General features: G+C 39.3%; 1 protein-coding gene across 1 annotated transcript in view; it reads right to left on the reverse strand.

The window, feature by feature from the left end:
- LOC129052825 (uncharacterized) overlaps positions 1-15,646 on the reverse strand; it is a 165,980-nt gene extending 150,334 nt beyond the window's left edge. Inside the window, exons 1-3 of the mRNA XM_054544185.1 lie at positions 15,493-15,646; positions 10,833-10,893; positions 7,344-7,826 (exon numbers count right to left, since the gene is read on the reverse strand). Coding sequence (XP_054400160.1) covers positions 7,344-7,826; positions 10,833-10,893; positions 15,493-15,646 — 698 coding nt within the window. The remainder of the gene's footprint in view (positions 1-7,343; positions 7,827-10,832; positions 10,894-15,492) is intronic.
- Positions 15,647-16,742: the final 1,096 nt, after the last annotated feature.

Below are 16,742 nucleotides of genomic sequence, written 5' to 3' on the forward strand. Positions count from 1 at the left end.
TCAAAAAATTACTTGTACACAAATACTCATAGTAGCATTATTCAAAATAGACAAAAGTTAAAAACAACCCAAATGTCCATGGGCAGTTAATGAATAAACAAATTGTGATATATATGAAAATATCCAACCATAAAAAGGAATGAAACAGTGATACATTATATAACCTGAAAAACATTTATGCTAAGTGAAATACGCCAGCAGAATAGATCACACACTGTATGATTTTATTTACTTCTTCACACCCCTATCAAAACTGATTTACAGATGACATGATTCTATGTATGGAAAATCCCACAGGATCCACCAAAACCTAATAGACCTAATAATGAATTTAGCAAAGCTTCCGGGTAAAAAACAACATATAATAATCAGCTGTCTTTTTATACACTAATAATAAACAATCTGAAAAGGAAATAATGGAAATAATTCCATCTATAATAGTGTCCAAAAAAGTTAAGTATTTAGGAATAAATTCAACCAAATATGTGAACAGCGCATACACTGAAAACTACAAAACATTACTTTAATAAACTAAAGAATACATAAATAAATGGAAAGACATTTCATGTTTATGGATTAGAAGACTTACTTTTGTTAAAATGGCAATGCTAACTTCAAGCAATCTATAGACTCAATGCAATCATAAAAATTCTAGAGCCTTTCTGCAGAAACGGAAAACTCAATTCTTGGATTCATATGAAATTGCAAAGAGCCTTGAATATTAAAACACTCACAAAGTAGAGGAACAAAGTTGAAGGACTATTATTTTCACATTTTATAACTTACTACAAAACTACAGTAATTAAACAGTGTGGTCCTATCATAAGAACAGACATATGCACTGATGGAACAGGATTGAGAGTCCAGGAATAATCACATATATGTATGGTCTATTGATTTTCAACAGGCATGCCAAGATCATTCAATAGGTAAAGAATAGTTTCCTCAAAAAAATGGTGCTGTGACAAATTGATATTCACATACAAAATAATAAAGTTGCAGCTTTATACAAAATTATACAAAAATATATAAATTATGTATACATATACAAAAATGTACTTACAGTTTTATCAATGACTTAATTATAAGAGCTAAACTCTAAAACTCTTAGGAAAAAAAGGGTTTTCTTGACCTCATGACCTTGGATTTGGCAACGGATTCTGAGATCTGACATCAAGAGTACAACCAACACAAGAAAAAATAGATAAATTGGAGTTTGTTAAAATTAAAACGTTTTTCATGTTAAAGGACATTATCCAGGAAGAGAAAGACAACTTACGGAATGGGAGAAAATATTTGCAAATCATATATCTGATAAGAATCTAGTATCCAGATTTTATAAAGAACGCCTTCTACTCAATAACAAAATGAAAAACACTCCCATTCAACTCTTAGAAGTCTTTAACAACAACAACAACATGGAAAACAATCTCATACAACCAGCCCACGGACTTGAATTGATGTTCCTCTAAAGATGTGCAAATGACACTTGAAAAGATGCTAAACATTATTAGTCATTAGGTCAATGCAAACCAAAATCACTGTGAGATACCACTTCACTCCCACTTACACGGCAATTTTTAAAAATCAGAAAAATAACTAGCATTGTCAAGGATACGGAGAAATTGCAAGCCTTTTACGTTACTTATGAGAATGTAAAATTGGTCAGTTGCTGTGGAAAATGTTGACAGTTCTGATACAGGAGATAGAAATTATTTAGGCAGACAGCGAGAGCAAAAGATTCTTTGGCAGAACTTCCCTTCTAACAAAAAGCAACCCAAGAAATCATTTTATTTCTAACAAAGAGCAGCCTGAAATACTGAACTGCAAATATAGATAAGGAAGCTGGAAGTTTGCACGAGGAAATGCCAGCAGCTACACCAATAGAAAAGGGCTACTTGGGGGCCAGGCATGTCCACCCTGGAAGCTCCGTTTTCTTTTTTTTTGTTAGCACTTGTACAGTAAGAAAGAAATGGGCAACCTGGAGCAGCTCAGGCAGAAAACCCACCCAAATAATACAGAGATTCATGCCATATGCAGATGGCAAACCTGGTTCTGGTTTTTCATGCCCTGTGTAGATCAGACACCATCTCCCCACCAGCTCATCTATAAAAGCTCCTTCATTTCACTGCAGATCAGCAACCCATTTTCTGGGACCCCTCTCTATAACAGAAAGCTATTATCTTTCTTTCACCTATCCAATTTCCCCTTTAACTTCACTATTTGTGTGCCCACATCCTTGATATCTGTGGCTGAGACAAGAAACCTTGGGTGTCACCCCAGACAACAAGGCCACTTCATTGTGGGGGATCACCTGAGATCCAAGTTAGATTCATAAAAGAAAGAGTGTAGGAACAGTTCTTTAAAAAGTTAAACATAGAATTACCATATAATCCAGCAATTCCACTTCAAGGTATACACTCAAAAGAATAGAATACTAGTACTAAAAGAAATACTTGCACACAAATATTCATAGTAGCACTAGTCACAATTGACAAAAGCTGGACACACCCAAATGTCTATAAATAGCTTAATGGACAAATAAATGGTGTTATATACATAAAATGGAAAATATTTAGCTATAAAAAGGAATAAAGTACCCATATATGCTATAACCTGAAAAATGTTTTTTGCTAACACACAAAAGGTCATATATTGTATGATCCAATTTATATACAATTTATGAATAGGCAAATTCACAGAAATGAAAAGTAGATTGATGGTTTTCAAAGGCTGGGGGAAGTGAGAGTGGAGAATAACTGTTTACTGAGTATGTGATATTATTTTGGGGTGATGAAAATGTTTAGAACTAGATAGAGGTGATTGCACAACATTGTTAATATAATTAATGATACTGAATTATTTTTAAATAGCTAATTTTATTGTATGAGAAATTTGCCTCAATTGAAAACAACTGGCTGTGTCTCATTTTTTAAAATCTAACCAATCTGAAGTTTACATTTAATAGCTTAATGTTCTACTCCCTGTTGGATAATATATGCAATCTGATAGAGGGAGGTAATAATGCTTTAACACAAAGAATTGGTTAATGGTGAACATTTCTGGCAGGGCAAGTTAGATAAATATTATAGGTTATGGAGGTAGTCAAATCTCCTCAATTAATACAAGTGTAAATGTGTTTTTTCTTATAGAACAATTTTTGTACATTGGTAATGGTGCTACTTCATGATTTTTGCATTTTTATGATTCAAATTTTAAAATCCTAATTATATATATAGTTAAAATGTAGTGCTCAAATGAGGATTATTGAACAATTAGGGCTTTATTTCTGAAAGCATGTGGTCTTAAGTGCTAGTACTTTTGAATCCCATGTCTTTAGAAATATTATTATGTATATATATTTTTAAATGATTTGTCTTTTGCAGTAGGAGAGCACCTTGTGTCACCAGTGGAGACTGTCCAGGTTCTTGGCACCTTGAACAAAGAATTAGACAAACCACACAAAGCAAGGAAGGAATGAAGGGGTTTATTGAAAATAAATGTACACTCCACAGTGTGGGAGTGGGCTCAAGCATAGGGGATCAAGGGCCCCATTACAGTATTTTGGGGAGTTGCAACACCCTCTAGAGGATTCCATTGGTTACTTCGGGTATGCCCTTTGTAAATGGAGAGGATGAAGTAAAGTTACAAAGTCATTTACTTGGCCTACGCCCTAAGGAGAGGATATTTCCTGTGATAGCTGAAGTGTGAATCGGCCTTATGTTCCCTCCAGTCCCTATTTTCCTGCCTCATCTGCCCCAAGAGATGTGACCCTCATACATTTTTATGGGAGGCAGAGGGACCAATGGTCGTTTTTCTGTAACTGCTTTATGCTGGCTTGAGGCATAGTCCCTATCTACTGGGGATCACAAAACTGTCATTCTGCTGTGTCTAGTGGAGGCAGTGTAGCTCCTTGATGGCCAGGGGTGGTGTCTTCACTTGGAACTGGCTGGAGCCTTTGTTGCATGATCATCTAAAGTTTGATGCTCTCTAGGTGAGAGGAAATGAATTTGGTTAAAAGATTTAATGGGAACTTCATGGGGTGGATGCTTCTGCTGTCAGGAATGTTTGTTATAGAGAATTGCAAGAGAAAAAACAAAACCTGGTTTGTTCTAGAATCTATGTGTTTCCTTAAAGTCTTAGCACAAGTGACTCCATTTGGTTTGGTTTGGACTGTTGGGGCCTAGTGCATGAGCTTACTTCAAAACAATGGCCTCCCAGAATTTTGTTTAAAAAATTCCACTTTTGGTTAGGTTCTCACTTAGGTGAGAGTTTAACCAAAACTTAGGGCCTTAGCACCACTTAGTTACCATCATTTTGGGTTTCCAGTTTCAGCACATTAGGTTATGGTGTCCTCATGGTTGCACGTTTCTTTCAGCTCCTGTTATTCCAGTTTAAGAGAGACCATATGACATTCTAGAGATGACTGCATGCAAGCATTTAAAACCTTTGAGATAATACAGCGCACCAGGGAGACTATTATTATGACTATTGGGAGGATAATACCAACAGTTTGGAGTATGCTCCTTACCCAGTGTCCCCATAAACCAAACTTCCTAAAATCAAATAGATCAAAGACTGACTTAACTAAGCAGTTTCTTCATTAACCCACTACCACTGAATTTCTATAATTCTCATTTGATGTATTCCTTTATAGGTCACAAGTGCCAAAAGCTGCCCAGATACATTTCTGTTCAGCCAATCCCATTATAAGTTTCACAATAGAATTTAAAGTCTGTTGTGAAATTGTAGCCTTTACAGTATTATTTGCTATAGATCCTATCATGGGGGATACATGTGTAGTTATTGCCTCTTTTACTATGGAAAAAGGAACTAACAAATGATGCCCTTCTAGAAGAATGAAGCCCTCCTGGCAATGCTATTTTTAACCCCTGATGTGGGTCAACAGGGGTGAACCAATGTTTTATTTTTGACTGATTATGAGGCAACACATGTACCATTAAAATTTCCTACCTACATTGAGTCTTTGATTTATCATAGTATGAGTTTATCCACGTTTAAGGCTGGCTGCAAACCCCTTCACAAATAAAAATATATCCCATAAGTGCCCACAACAGACCCCTTTTTCACTTCTATTGTTCATGGAGGCAGAAGCAAGAAAAAAATATTCAAAGATAAGAGCTTCATGATAGTAGAAGTCTTAATCTATAAACTTGGGAAAAGCTGTTTACATCAAGGATGCCATCTTTTTCTTGGGAGAAATTTCCCTGGTTAGTTTTACCTTAAGGGTTCCAAAGGGTGTACAGCTCCAAGAGTGTGGAGGGACCCTTCTCAATTGCAAGACCATGAACCCAAAGCCCAGGGTCCCAAAGTTTTGTTGTAGTGTACATAGCAAGGACAGTTTTTTCCTGATGCTTCCAGAATATCCAAACCATAAAAGCTTTCTTTACCTGACGAAAATACACTGTAGCATAATAATCTTCTCTTATAACATCAGCCCTCTTGCATGGGAAAGCTTTTATACACCAGAAAACATGCACTGAAAGTAACAATTGAATGAAATCCCTTTATAAAATGTTTAAATGGCTTACCAGGTAACCAAATATACCTGAAGCTTTAATTGTTTTTCCAGAAATATGGGGCCAAACATTGGTTATAAACTATTCTAGTAATTTGTAAGATACCACACCCATGTATTCGATTTGGATTATTTTATATTTTTCATGATGAAATACGGAATGCAGGACTTTTAATAATAAAAGCTTTAAGGGCTCAGTAAGGACAAGGAGGCCATGCCATCCTGGTTCTCCACGAATCCATGCTTAATTAACATTAGACTTATATCCTCTTGAATACCAGTTGTATTTCCAAATTTGGTGCATAGCACTGACAAGGAAATTCAGTTATTTCTGTGATTTACAATAGCTTAACATAATAACCATAATTATAATTGACAGTATATACTTAGATATTAGAATTTTAACAATCTCATACAATTTTGGAACATATATTAATATTATTCACAAAAATATAACCTAAACAATATTGAGCATCATTTTGACAATCTCATGTAACTAAGCATGTTAAATAATCCTGTTTATCTCCTTTCTGGATGTTTTAAGGGGCCCTCTGATTCATCCTAAAAGCCAGCCACTAAGAAAGACAATTTTGGAACTGAAGTTTGATTTTGGAATTTCAGATTACCATAAATTATTTATTTTGCCAAAATGATGACTTAGGAATTTAAATAAGTAAAAACTTTTTTATAATCTTTTACCCCCCCAAAAAAATCCGAATTCTACTGTTTTTACACATTTTGCATGTAAAGCTGTGTCTAGTAGTGTTAATTGCATGTTACAATGGCAAATTTTAATGTAAATCCTGGTAAGTTGTGTTCTGATAAGGTTTGACTATTTCCAGCACAGCTAGGAATGTGGCCAACTCCACATGTCCCCAGGCCTTACCTAGCTGGAAAGCAGACAAGTTAAACAATTTTCAAAAGCCAAACAAGCAGCTTATGACCTTAACGCATTTAGCAAACCTAACATTTGAACATAATTTAGACCACATGTTTACATTATGAAGACATTTGTATTTTACCAATAATCTTTAAAACTATCTATTTCCCAAAGATTACTCAAGTTACATGAACTAAATAAAAGGCATTACATTTTTCACTTTTCTGACAAAATATTTAAGATCTTATTATTAAGCCAATTAATTTAAAACTTTACAGAGGAAATAAACAGTGAGTTTCACTTTATGTTAGGCAAAGAGAGAAATATGACTTAAATTGTATTTAGGAGAGTATACTCAACACACTTAAAGTATCAGGAAGCCTAAAATCCAAAAAGTTAGTTTAAGGTTAAAAGGCTCGTGTACTCTTATCAATTCCTGTCAGCCCATCAAAGGTAGCCTAGGAATTCCAAATAAATGGAACAAATGATGACTTGCTAGAAATGCATAGGAAACAAAATAACTATTCACAGAAACAAAAGCCTTCCACTAGAAACTAAAAAAAAAAAAAATGGTTTTTTTATATATGCAAACAGAAGCAAAGCCAGAGAAGAATAAACAGTGAACGAATGAAAACTAGAAGTAAACCGTCTGGGAAATGAGGAGCGCCTCTGCCCGGCCCCCACACCGTGTAGGAAGTGAAGAGGCCTCTGCCCCGGCCGGCAATGTCTGGGAAGCTAGGAGCGCCTCTGCCCAGAGGCCTCAACATCTGAGAAGTGAGGAGCACCTCTGCCCAGCCGCCCCACCATCTGGGAAGTGAGGAACCTCTCTGCCCGGCCGCCCCATCGTCTGGGAAGTGAGGTGCGCCTCTGCCCGGCTGCCGCCCCGTCTGGGACCTGAGGAGCGCCTCTGCCTGGATGCCCTACCGTCTGGCAAGTGAGGAGCGCCTGTGTCCGGCTGCCCAACTGTCTGTGAAGTGAGGAGCACGTCCGCCTGGCTGCCACACCTTCTGGGAAGTGAGGAGCGCGTCCGCCTGGCTGCCACACCTTCTGGGAAGTGAGGAGCGCGTCCGCCTGGCTGCCACACCTTCTGGGAAGTGAGGAGCGCGTCCGCCTGGCTGCCACACCTTCTGGGAAGTGAGGAGCGCGTCCGCCTGGCTGCCACACCTTCTGGGAAGTGAGGAGCGCGTCCGCCTGGCTGCCACACCTTCTGGGAAGTGAGGAGTGCCTCTGCCCTGCGGCGGTCCTGCCTGGGAAGTGAGGTGCGCCTCTGCCTGGCGGCCGCACTTGACTAATACCTCTGCACCCGGGCGCCACCGTCTGGGAAGTGAGGAGCGCCTCTCCCTGGCCGCCCCACCGTCTGAGAAGAGAGGAGCACCAGCGCCGTTGCCTGGCCGCCGCTGTGCAACCCTCCAAGTATGAAGTGGCAGCCATGTGTGTGATCTTTATGCCCTCCCGAAGTTTGCATTTTTGACATTAAAGTTTACTTTTAAATTAAAAAGAGAAAGAAAGACAACTAAAAGCAAAAACAAACAGAAAACCAACCCTAAATTTTCCCAGTTAATTTGCCCTGGAGGCTATAGTGTTACCTAGGGCCAAAAAAAACCCCACATAATGAATGTTTTATTCCTGAGACACAATTCAATATCCTTAAGCTTACTAATATTATCATACATCTTTTGCAATCAATAAATTTACTTTAGGCACATGATTGATCAGTACTCCAGTGCCAGCGCTATCCATGCAACACAATAAACATAGTGTGAAGCCATGAAAGCACGTATGTGAAATTTGGCTCCACATTAAATCCAGCTTCATGCTTAACTATATAAAACAGGAATAGCCAAACTGCCGACGCATTTCTTTACAATTCTTCTTATTTAACTTTAATCAAGACTGAGAGCTTTAACTATGAAAATGTTAATTAGCCAAATGTCTTCAATTATCAGGTTTTAAGAAATATTTGATTATTGAAACTTTTTTCACATCTTTCTCCCCTACTTAATGATTCCTTATTACATTGTTTTATAAATAACCTTTTCAAATCTGTAATTTAAACTAACTTTTAGATAACTTCTGAATTAGACAAAATTATTCTTTTTTCCACTAATAACATAAGCTTTCTGGCACATTTTGTATACAGAATTACCAGTTAAATTCTTTATCTTTGGTAACCTAAAGCTTTAGTGAAACCCTAAAAAGCAAGACATCCTGAACTATCAGATATGGGAATTTATAGATAAAAACAATTCCACAATTTTAGAAACATATTTCCCGATATCACAACCCTTTCTTAATTGGAAATGACCCAAATATTAAGTGAGCATTAAAATAAGTTTAAGATTTTAATTTACAAAAAAAGTTTATCTAAAACATTTATCCCATTCACTGTACTTAATTTTTACTTTTAACGAGGGAGACATGAGACATCAATCAGCACATGTAAAATGAACATCACATTGGTCCGGAAAGGCAGGAGAACTTGAGGCAGGTTGGGGGATTGGGGGTTTTCAGATTCAGGTAGTTGGAAGACAAAAAGTTGCATTCTTTTGAGTTTCTGATTAGCCTTTCCAAAGGAAGCAATCAGATCTGCACTCATCTCAGTGAGACTTTGAATAGAATGGGAGGCAGGCTTGCCCCAAGCAGCTCCCAGCTTGAATTAACAATGACATTTTAAAATATCTAGCGAAGACAGACATAAAATTCAGACAAAATGTATGCTGACAATTCTAAAGGCATTTCTATTTTTATTCCATCAATAATTTTAAAGCTATCTTGTTTAGTAAAGTTATACTTTGAGTCATGTGAACTTGAAAATAGCTTAGACTTAATTTATGAGCTCTCATTTACTTACAAGCCAATTTGGTAGACACAACATATAACAATAAGTGTACACACAAATAAACACATCTAAACATGTATACACATACATAAACAAAGATCTAATAGCTTGGGACCTTAGCCATGAGATAGCAATACAATACTTTGCCAGTTTTACTTTGCCCCAATAGATAATCTGTTGAAGGCTGCGAACCAAAATTTCAGATTAAAGCAGTCTCCATGGCAGTTTGATTTTTTTTTTTTTTTTTTGGATACAGTCTCACTCTGTTGCCCAGATTGGAGTGTAGTGGCGCGATCTCTGCTCACTGCAACGTCTGCCTCCCGGGTTCAAGTGATTCTCCTGCCTCTGCCTCTTGAGTAGCTGGATTACAGGCGTGCGCCACCGTGCCCGGGTAATTTTTGTACTTTTTTCATAGAGACAGGGTTTCACTATGTTGGTCAGGCTGGTCTCGAACTCCTGACCTCGTGATCTGCCTGCCTCAGCCTCCCAAAGGCTCCAAACTCCCAGACTCCAAAAAGCACTGGGGCCAAACAGTACCAAAGGAGGGCATCACACATTAACCAGGCCTCCTGCTTAGAATAGCAGCACAAAAGCCTGGATACATGCAACACCATCCCACTTTCTGATTAGACAGTAAACTTCAGATTCTAAACAATTTTGGGGCCTAGCAGCACAAAAGCCTGGATACATGCAACACCATCCCACTTTCTGATTAGACAGTAAACTTCAGATTCTAAACAATTTTGGGGCCAAGCATCATTGCAAGTGAGAGAGAAAATTCTAAAGAGGGCTTAATGCTAGATCTCAGAACCTCTGCAGAGTGTCCCTTTGGGCAGGTTGAGGTCTGCAGGATTACCTGGAGCATTCTCCAGATGTCTCTGCCCTTAGGTGGGCACCGGTGCCACTTTGCATGTGTTCCCTCCGGAGCCTAATCTGAGCTTTCCTTTGGTACCTGGGTGTAATCCCCAAGTTTTAGCATCCTTATAATTTGATAAGACCATGCTTTCCCAGGCCTCCCATTCCATGAATTTTAATGATAGGAACTGGGGACTAGGTGGGTTTCGTTTGCCCTTAGTCAGCTGAGTAGGGGAAAGGAAGAATTTAGCATAAGTAAAGAAGGTTTAAGTCACCTGAAACGTATGCAAGTTTGCTCCGGGGTGCATAGCACACAGAGATCAGGGACCACACCCAGAAAAGAATTTTAAAAACAGTCTAGGGCAATTATTCCTATTCATTTACAGGCCTTCAGGCAATACCAGGGAGTGACCCCAGCCAGTTGCCCTCAATTTCCAAGGAGCCACTAAGAAACAGCCACTGAAAGACTGAAAAAGAAAGAAAGGAAAAAAAAAATTTGAAAAAGTCCCAGCTCCTTTAAGTGAATTGAGTGGTGGCAGTTAGCGTCTTCCACATGGAAACCACTTAGTTTCACTGGCCATGGACAGAAACCTGCTGTTGCTGCTGAGTTTAGGCGCTGCCCACCAACGGTCCCGAGTTGGAAAGGAAAGTAGTGACAGATTCCCCTGTATGAAGCAGAAAGGAAAGGGAGAAAAATGAATCCCAAACTTTGGGCTTACCTTTTCCTCCTGGCTGGCTTGCCAAAATATTTCACTGGTGCAGAGTGTCCAGGTTCTTGGCCTATTGAACAAAGAATTGGACAAAACGCACAAACAAAGCAAGGAAGAATGAAGGGATTTATTGAAAATGAAAGTACACTCCACGGTGTGGGAGCGGACCCGCGCATAGGGGCTCAAGGGCCTCATTACAGAATTTTTGGGAGTTGAAATACCCTCTAGCAGATTCCATTGGTTACTTCGAGTATGCCCTCTGTAAATGGAGAGGATGAAGCCAAGTTACAAAGTCACTTACTTGGCCTGTGCCTATGAGGAGGATATTTCCTGTCATAGCTGAAGAGTGAATTGGCCTTATGTTCCCTGCCTTCATACCCTATTTTCCTGCCTCACTAGGACTTTAGCAGCAGGCACATTGACAAGTAGGCCATCTATCATCCTACCATTTAAAAAATATTTCTTTGGTCTAGTGCTTCTATAAATAGAGCACTTTAAATTGAAATATCTATATCTGATTTAAAGCTGTAAAAAATCATTCCTCCTTTATGACGATTTTGGGTAAGTACTATCAAAATAATGAAACTTTCGGCAGGGCGCGGTGGCTCAGGCCTGTAATCCCAGCACTTTGGGAGGCCGAGGCGGATGGATCACGAGGTCAGGAGATCGAGACCATCCTGGCTAACACGGTGAAACCCCGTCTCTACTAAAAATACAAAAAATTAGCCGGGCGAGGTGGCGGGCGCCTGTAGTCCCAGCTACTCCGGAGGCTGAGACAGGAGAATGGCGTGAACCCCAGGGGGCGGAGCCTGCAGTGAGCCGAGATGGCGCCGCTGCACTCCAGCCTGGGCAACAGCGAGATTCCGTCTCAAAAAAAAAAAAAAAAAAAAAAAGAAACGTTAGAGTAACTTCTCCCCTCCTCAAAGATGAATAAAGATTTCTTCCTTTTCTTTCCAAGCAGATGCAACATACACAGTTACAGTAGTGTTAGAGTGTGTTAGAACTAAATTGTGTCATAAAACTTTATACTGCACTGGTGTCATAAATGTCAAATGGGTACCACTGAGGACTAAGCTCTGCTTTTTTTATCTTGCCCAAATTCCCATGTAAAGCGCCTGGGAGTCATGCTGTACAAACCATAAACTCTCATGATACGGGTTTTATTTAACCCTATATGTCGTGATTTACTTTCCAATCTGATTGGCATAACATTATATGACAAAAAAGGAAATAAAAATATTTTACCCCAAAACATGTTTCTTTGCCATATTTTGAAATGGCCCTGCAAAGCAGTCCTTTGTGGGAGAAAATTTACGCCTGTAAAGAATCTCTATTAACATAGTTAGAACTTTTTATTCCAGGCCCTCCCAATCCCGAAGAGATTAGCTGAGAGTCTAGCACCTTTTAAAGGTCTGAATAAGAAACATTTGTCATCTATTGTCTCTAAGAGCAGCCACTCTGAGACTTCAAAAGAACCTTGGTCTACACAATCTTTTATCTTAACCTTAACATTTCCTTTCTATTAATCCCAGGTCTTTAAACAAACTCAACCAATTGTCAACACAAAATTTTTTAATTTACCTATAGCCTGGAAGCCCTCTGCTTTGAATTGTCCCACCTTTCTGGACCAAAGCAATGTATTTTTCAAATGTATTTGATTGATGTCTCATGCCTCCCTAAAATGTATAAAACCAAGCTGTGCCTCAACCACCTTGGGCACATGTTCTCAGGACCTCCTGAGGGCTGTATCATGGGCCATGGTCACTCATATTTGGCTCAGAATAAATCTCTTCAAATATTTTAGTTTGACTCTTGTAATTGACAGGCAACACATTCTAAAAGACTGCAATGAAATGCCAAGCAATAAGTAAACCCAAAAATCGAAACTGATACTTCAAAATGTTTCAACAGTCAAAGAATATAGCTTAGGAAGAAAACATCCTTCAATTATTACACCAAAAAAGAAAACAAGGAGATAGGTATTTAAAAGCAGTTTCTCATCATTTTTTTACTGTCAAAATGAGTGTGTGGTATTTCAAGCAAATGACTAAACTTGAAAAACAGTTGTTCAGTAAGAAAAATTTTGCTTGCTAGAGAAAAGAGAAATCACTAAAATAATTTCTGTAAAAGAATTTTACTTCCCAAGTTTCCATATATATCATTCTATCTATAATATTCTAATATTTATAAATTAATACCTTCAGCAGTTTTAAAAACATCTTATAAGGTGTTTGTGTCATTGGACAATTTCTATTATTATTGCTATCACTAGTGATTTTGGGTGGTATTTCAGATTTACGGTAATTTGATAAGTGTGTTAGGTTCATGATTAGTTACAAGAACAATTATATTCTGTTTGAGATCAGTAGAGAAATTAATGCTTCAATGGACAAGAAACTTCATCTATCATTTTTATATGAAATAAATCTTATCAAGATTACTGGCTGCACAGACTAAGATGTTGTGAGGAGACTATAGCACCAGTATTTCTATGTGTGCAACGTAATGGCAAATTTATAAAGTCTTTGCTAGTGATGATAGTTCTTTATCTTCCAGAGAAAATGTTACAGAAATTCATAAGAAATTTCAGAAAATGAATTCCCAAGAGAAGTTTCTCACAATGCTTTTTACATATCACCAGAAATACTGACTAGCCTGGATTTCCACATAATCATTGGGTCATCTTCCTTCATTCCTTTTCCCACTCCTTCAAAACTGAAATCACAAAAGGACTCCTTTGAATTCCAGAATAAAGAGGTGTTATACTGAGAGTATTTCTGGTTTTGGCTATCCATCATTCTTTGTCTTCTTCAAGTAATAGTACCTTTATTTCCTTTTATAGGATTGCTTTTTCCTCTCAGTCTTTAAGGGATAGTGAGTCAAATTTTCCATTCTTTTTTTAGCTACTTTGTGGTAAAAACATTCCAAGCTTGGCCGGGGATGGTGGCTCATGCCTATAATATCAACACTTTCTGAGGCCGAATCTAGGAGTTTAAGAGCAGCCTTGGCAACAAAGTGAGACTACCATCTCTACAAGAAGAAAATTAGTTGTGTGTGGTGGCACATGCCTGTGGTCCCAGCTACACTGGAGGCTGAGGCAGGATGATCACCTGAGCACAGAAGGTCAAGGCTACAATGAGCCATGACAGCACCACTGCACTCCAGCCTGGGTGACAGAGAGAGACTCTTATCTCAGAACCAAACAAACAAAAAAATCCAAGCTTAAACAATTAGAGCCTCTCCTGATCAGAGTGAAAAAGGAATAATAAAAATAGATTTAATTCATCCCAGCAGAAGCAGCATAATATAACTGCTATGTAGATCACTAGAATTGCCCTTTTTGTGTCTAGTAATTCAGCTCTTCTTTTGAGTCTGAGGACTATACATCATTCACATAGGAAGATAGATAGATAGATAGATAGATAGATAGATAGATAGATTTTTCTATTGCTTGAGTTATTTAAAGTCAATTTCTTTTCGCTTACAAACAAAGGGACTAATTGTCAAAATGAATTATCATATTGCCCTGGCAAGGTCCTTGTCAGTGTTAAAACAAGATAAGGAATGTAAAACACTAGCATGGCGTATGTCTAAAAAGTGTCTAACAATAATAGCATTAATATTTATAATAGTTAACTAGAATTGAAGCTGACAGTACTGAGCACTTCACATGCATTATTTCACTTAATCCTCACTATGGATCTGTGGAGTAGATTCCAATTATCTCCATTTTATAGGTTAAAAAAAAGTCCAGAGAATGAGAAGCCCAAGCTAATGCAGCTGGTAAGTAGAGAGGCTGGGATTTGACACCTGGCAATCTTCAAATACACACATTTAAACATTGCATTCTGAAGGGTAGGTGGAGCAAGATGGCAAAATCGAAGGCTCCATCTATAGTCTCCCACAAGGACACCAATTTAACAACTATCTACATAGGAAAAACACCTTCAAAAGAACCAAATTTCATGTGAGCCCTCATGGTATCTGGTTTTAACTTCCTATCACTGAAAGAGGCAATAAAGAGATAGAAAATACAGTCCTGAATGACTGACACTACTCCTCCGCCAACCCCATGGAGCAGTGGTGTGGTGCTCAGAACTTCTCTGGGTGCTGGAGGAGGGAGAGCAAAACAATTGTGAGACATAAAACTTAGTGCTTTTCTGTTAGAGCAGAAAGGAAAACCAAACCAAAGTCAGCTGACAGCTGCCCACTGAGGAATCATTTAAACCAAACCTAGCTAAGGGGAAATTGCAGATGCCAGCAGTCAAAACTTGGCCAACCCTGCCACCAAGGGCTACAGTGTTCTGCGTCTCCAAGTGAACTTGAAAGGCAGTCTAAGCCATAAGGACGGCAACTATGGCGACTCCTTGTGCTGACCTAGGTCCAGAGACAGTGGAATTGGAGGAACATGTGACATACTGAGGCACCAGCTGGGGCAGCTGAGGGAGTGCTGGTATTAGCCCCTCCCCTAACCTCAGGCTACACAGCTTGCAGCTCCAAAAAAGATCCCTTCTTTCAGCTCGAATAGACGAAAGGGAAAAATGGGAAAGACTTCTTTTTTGGAGGGGGGGAGTTTAGGATACCAGCTCAGCCACAGCAGAACAGGGTGTTGGTCAGAATCAAGAGGCCCCCATTCTGGGCCCTTGTTCCCAGACATTTTTAGACACACCCTGGAACAGAAGGAGACCTGCTGCCTTTAAAGAAAGGACCCAGCCCTGGCAGCATTCATCGCCTGTTAACAGAAGAGCCCTTGGGCTCTGAATAACCAGCAGCAATATTACATCTTGGGCCTTGGGTGAGCCTCTGAGATTTGCTGGCATCATGTTAGACTCAGCACATTACCAAATGTGGTGGCTAGAGGGCAAAACTCCTTCTGCTTGAAAAAAGCTGAGAGAAAAGTAAAGATGACACTTTCTTGCACCTTAAGTGCTAGTGCGGCCACAGGGGAGTGGCCACAGGGGAGTGCACAGGGGAGCACTAATTAGGCTCTTGGGGTTCCAATTCCAGAATTTGACTCTTAGATGGCTTTTCTGCACATGCCCTGGGCCAGAGAGGTGGCCACTGCCCTGAATAGTGACTCCCAGGCTAGGCAGCATTCACTACTAGTCACAACTAGTCAACAACTAGTCTCTTAGGCCTTAAGAGAACATTAGTGGTAGTCTGGCAATACCCCTCATTGTTTAGGGTGGCAGTGGCTATGGAGTGAGACTCCTCTGCCTCTGAAAAGGGGATGGAAGAGTGAGCAGAATTATGTTTTGTCTTTTGAGTGCCAGTTCAGCTGCAGTACAATAGAACACCAGGCAGACTTCTAATGTTTTTGGCTCCAGTCGCTGACTCCCCAGTGTCACCTGTGGACTCACACAGAGCCAGGGGAAACTCAATACACTGAAAGGAATGACACAGGCCTAGCTAGCTTTGCCATTGGCTGATTGTAGGGCCCCTGGGACTTGAGAGCATATAGACAGTAGCTAGGGAGTAGTTACTGCAGGCCTTGGGAGAGACTCACTGCTGTACTGGCTTCAGGTTTAACTCAGAGTAGTCATAGTAGTTGTGGCCACAGGTGCACTTGTGTCACTCTTCCACCAGCTCTATGTGGATCGGAACAATGATAGAAACTCTGTTTGAGAGAAAGTAAGGGAAGGAAGCAAGAGTCTCTTTCTTGTAAACCAGAGAATTCTCCCAGATCTTCCCCAAGACCACCAAGGCAGTACCTCTATAAATCTGCAAAAACCACAATGTTACTGGGCTTAGGATGTCCTCTAAAGCTGATAAAGCTTGGATCACAGCACACAACTCCTACCCTGTATCTGGAAAGCCTTCCCCAGGAGGAGTACAAACAAGCCCAGAGAGTAAAGACTAAATAAATACCTAACTCTTCAAAAACCAGACACCAAAAAGCATCTGCTAGCATCAACAGCA

The sequence above is a fragment of the Pongo abelii genome, chromosome X (assembly GCF_028885655.2).
Source record: "Pongo abelii isolate AG06213 chromosome X, NHGRI_mPonAbe1-v2.0_pri, whole genome shotgun sequence".
Taxonomy (NCBI): Eukaryota; Metazoa; Chordata; class Mammalia; order Primates; family Hominidae; genus Pongo; species Pongo abelii.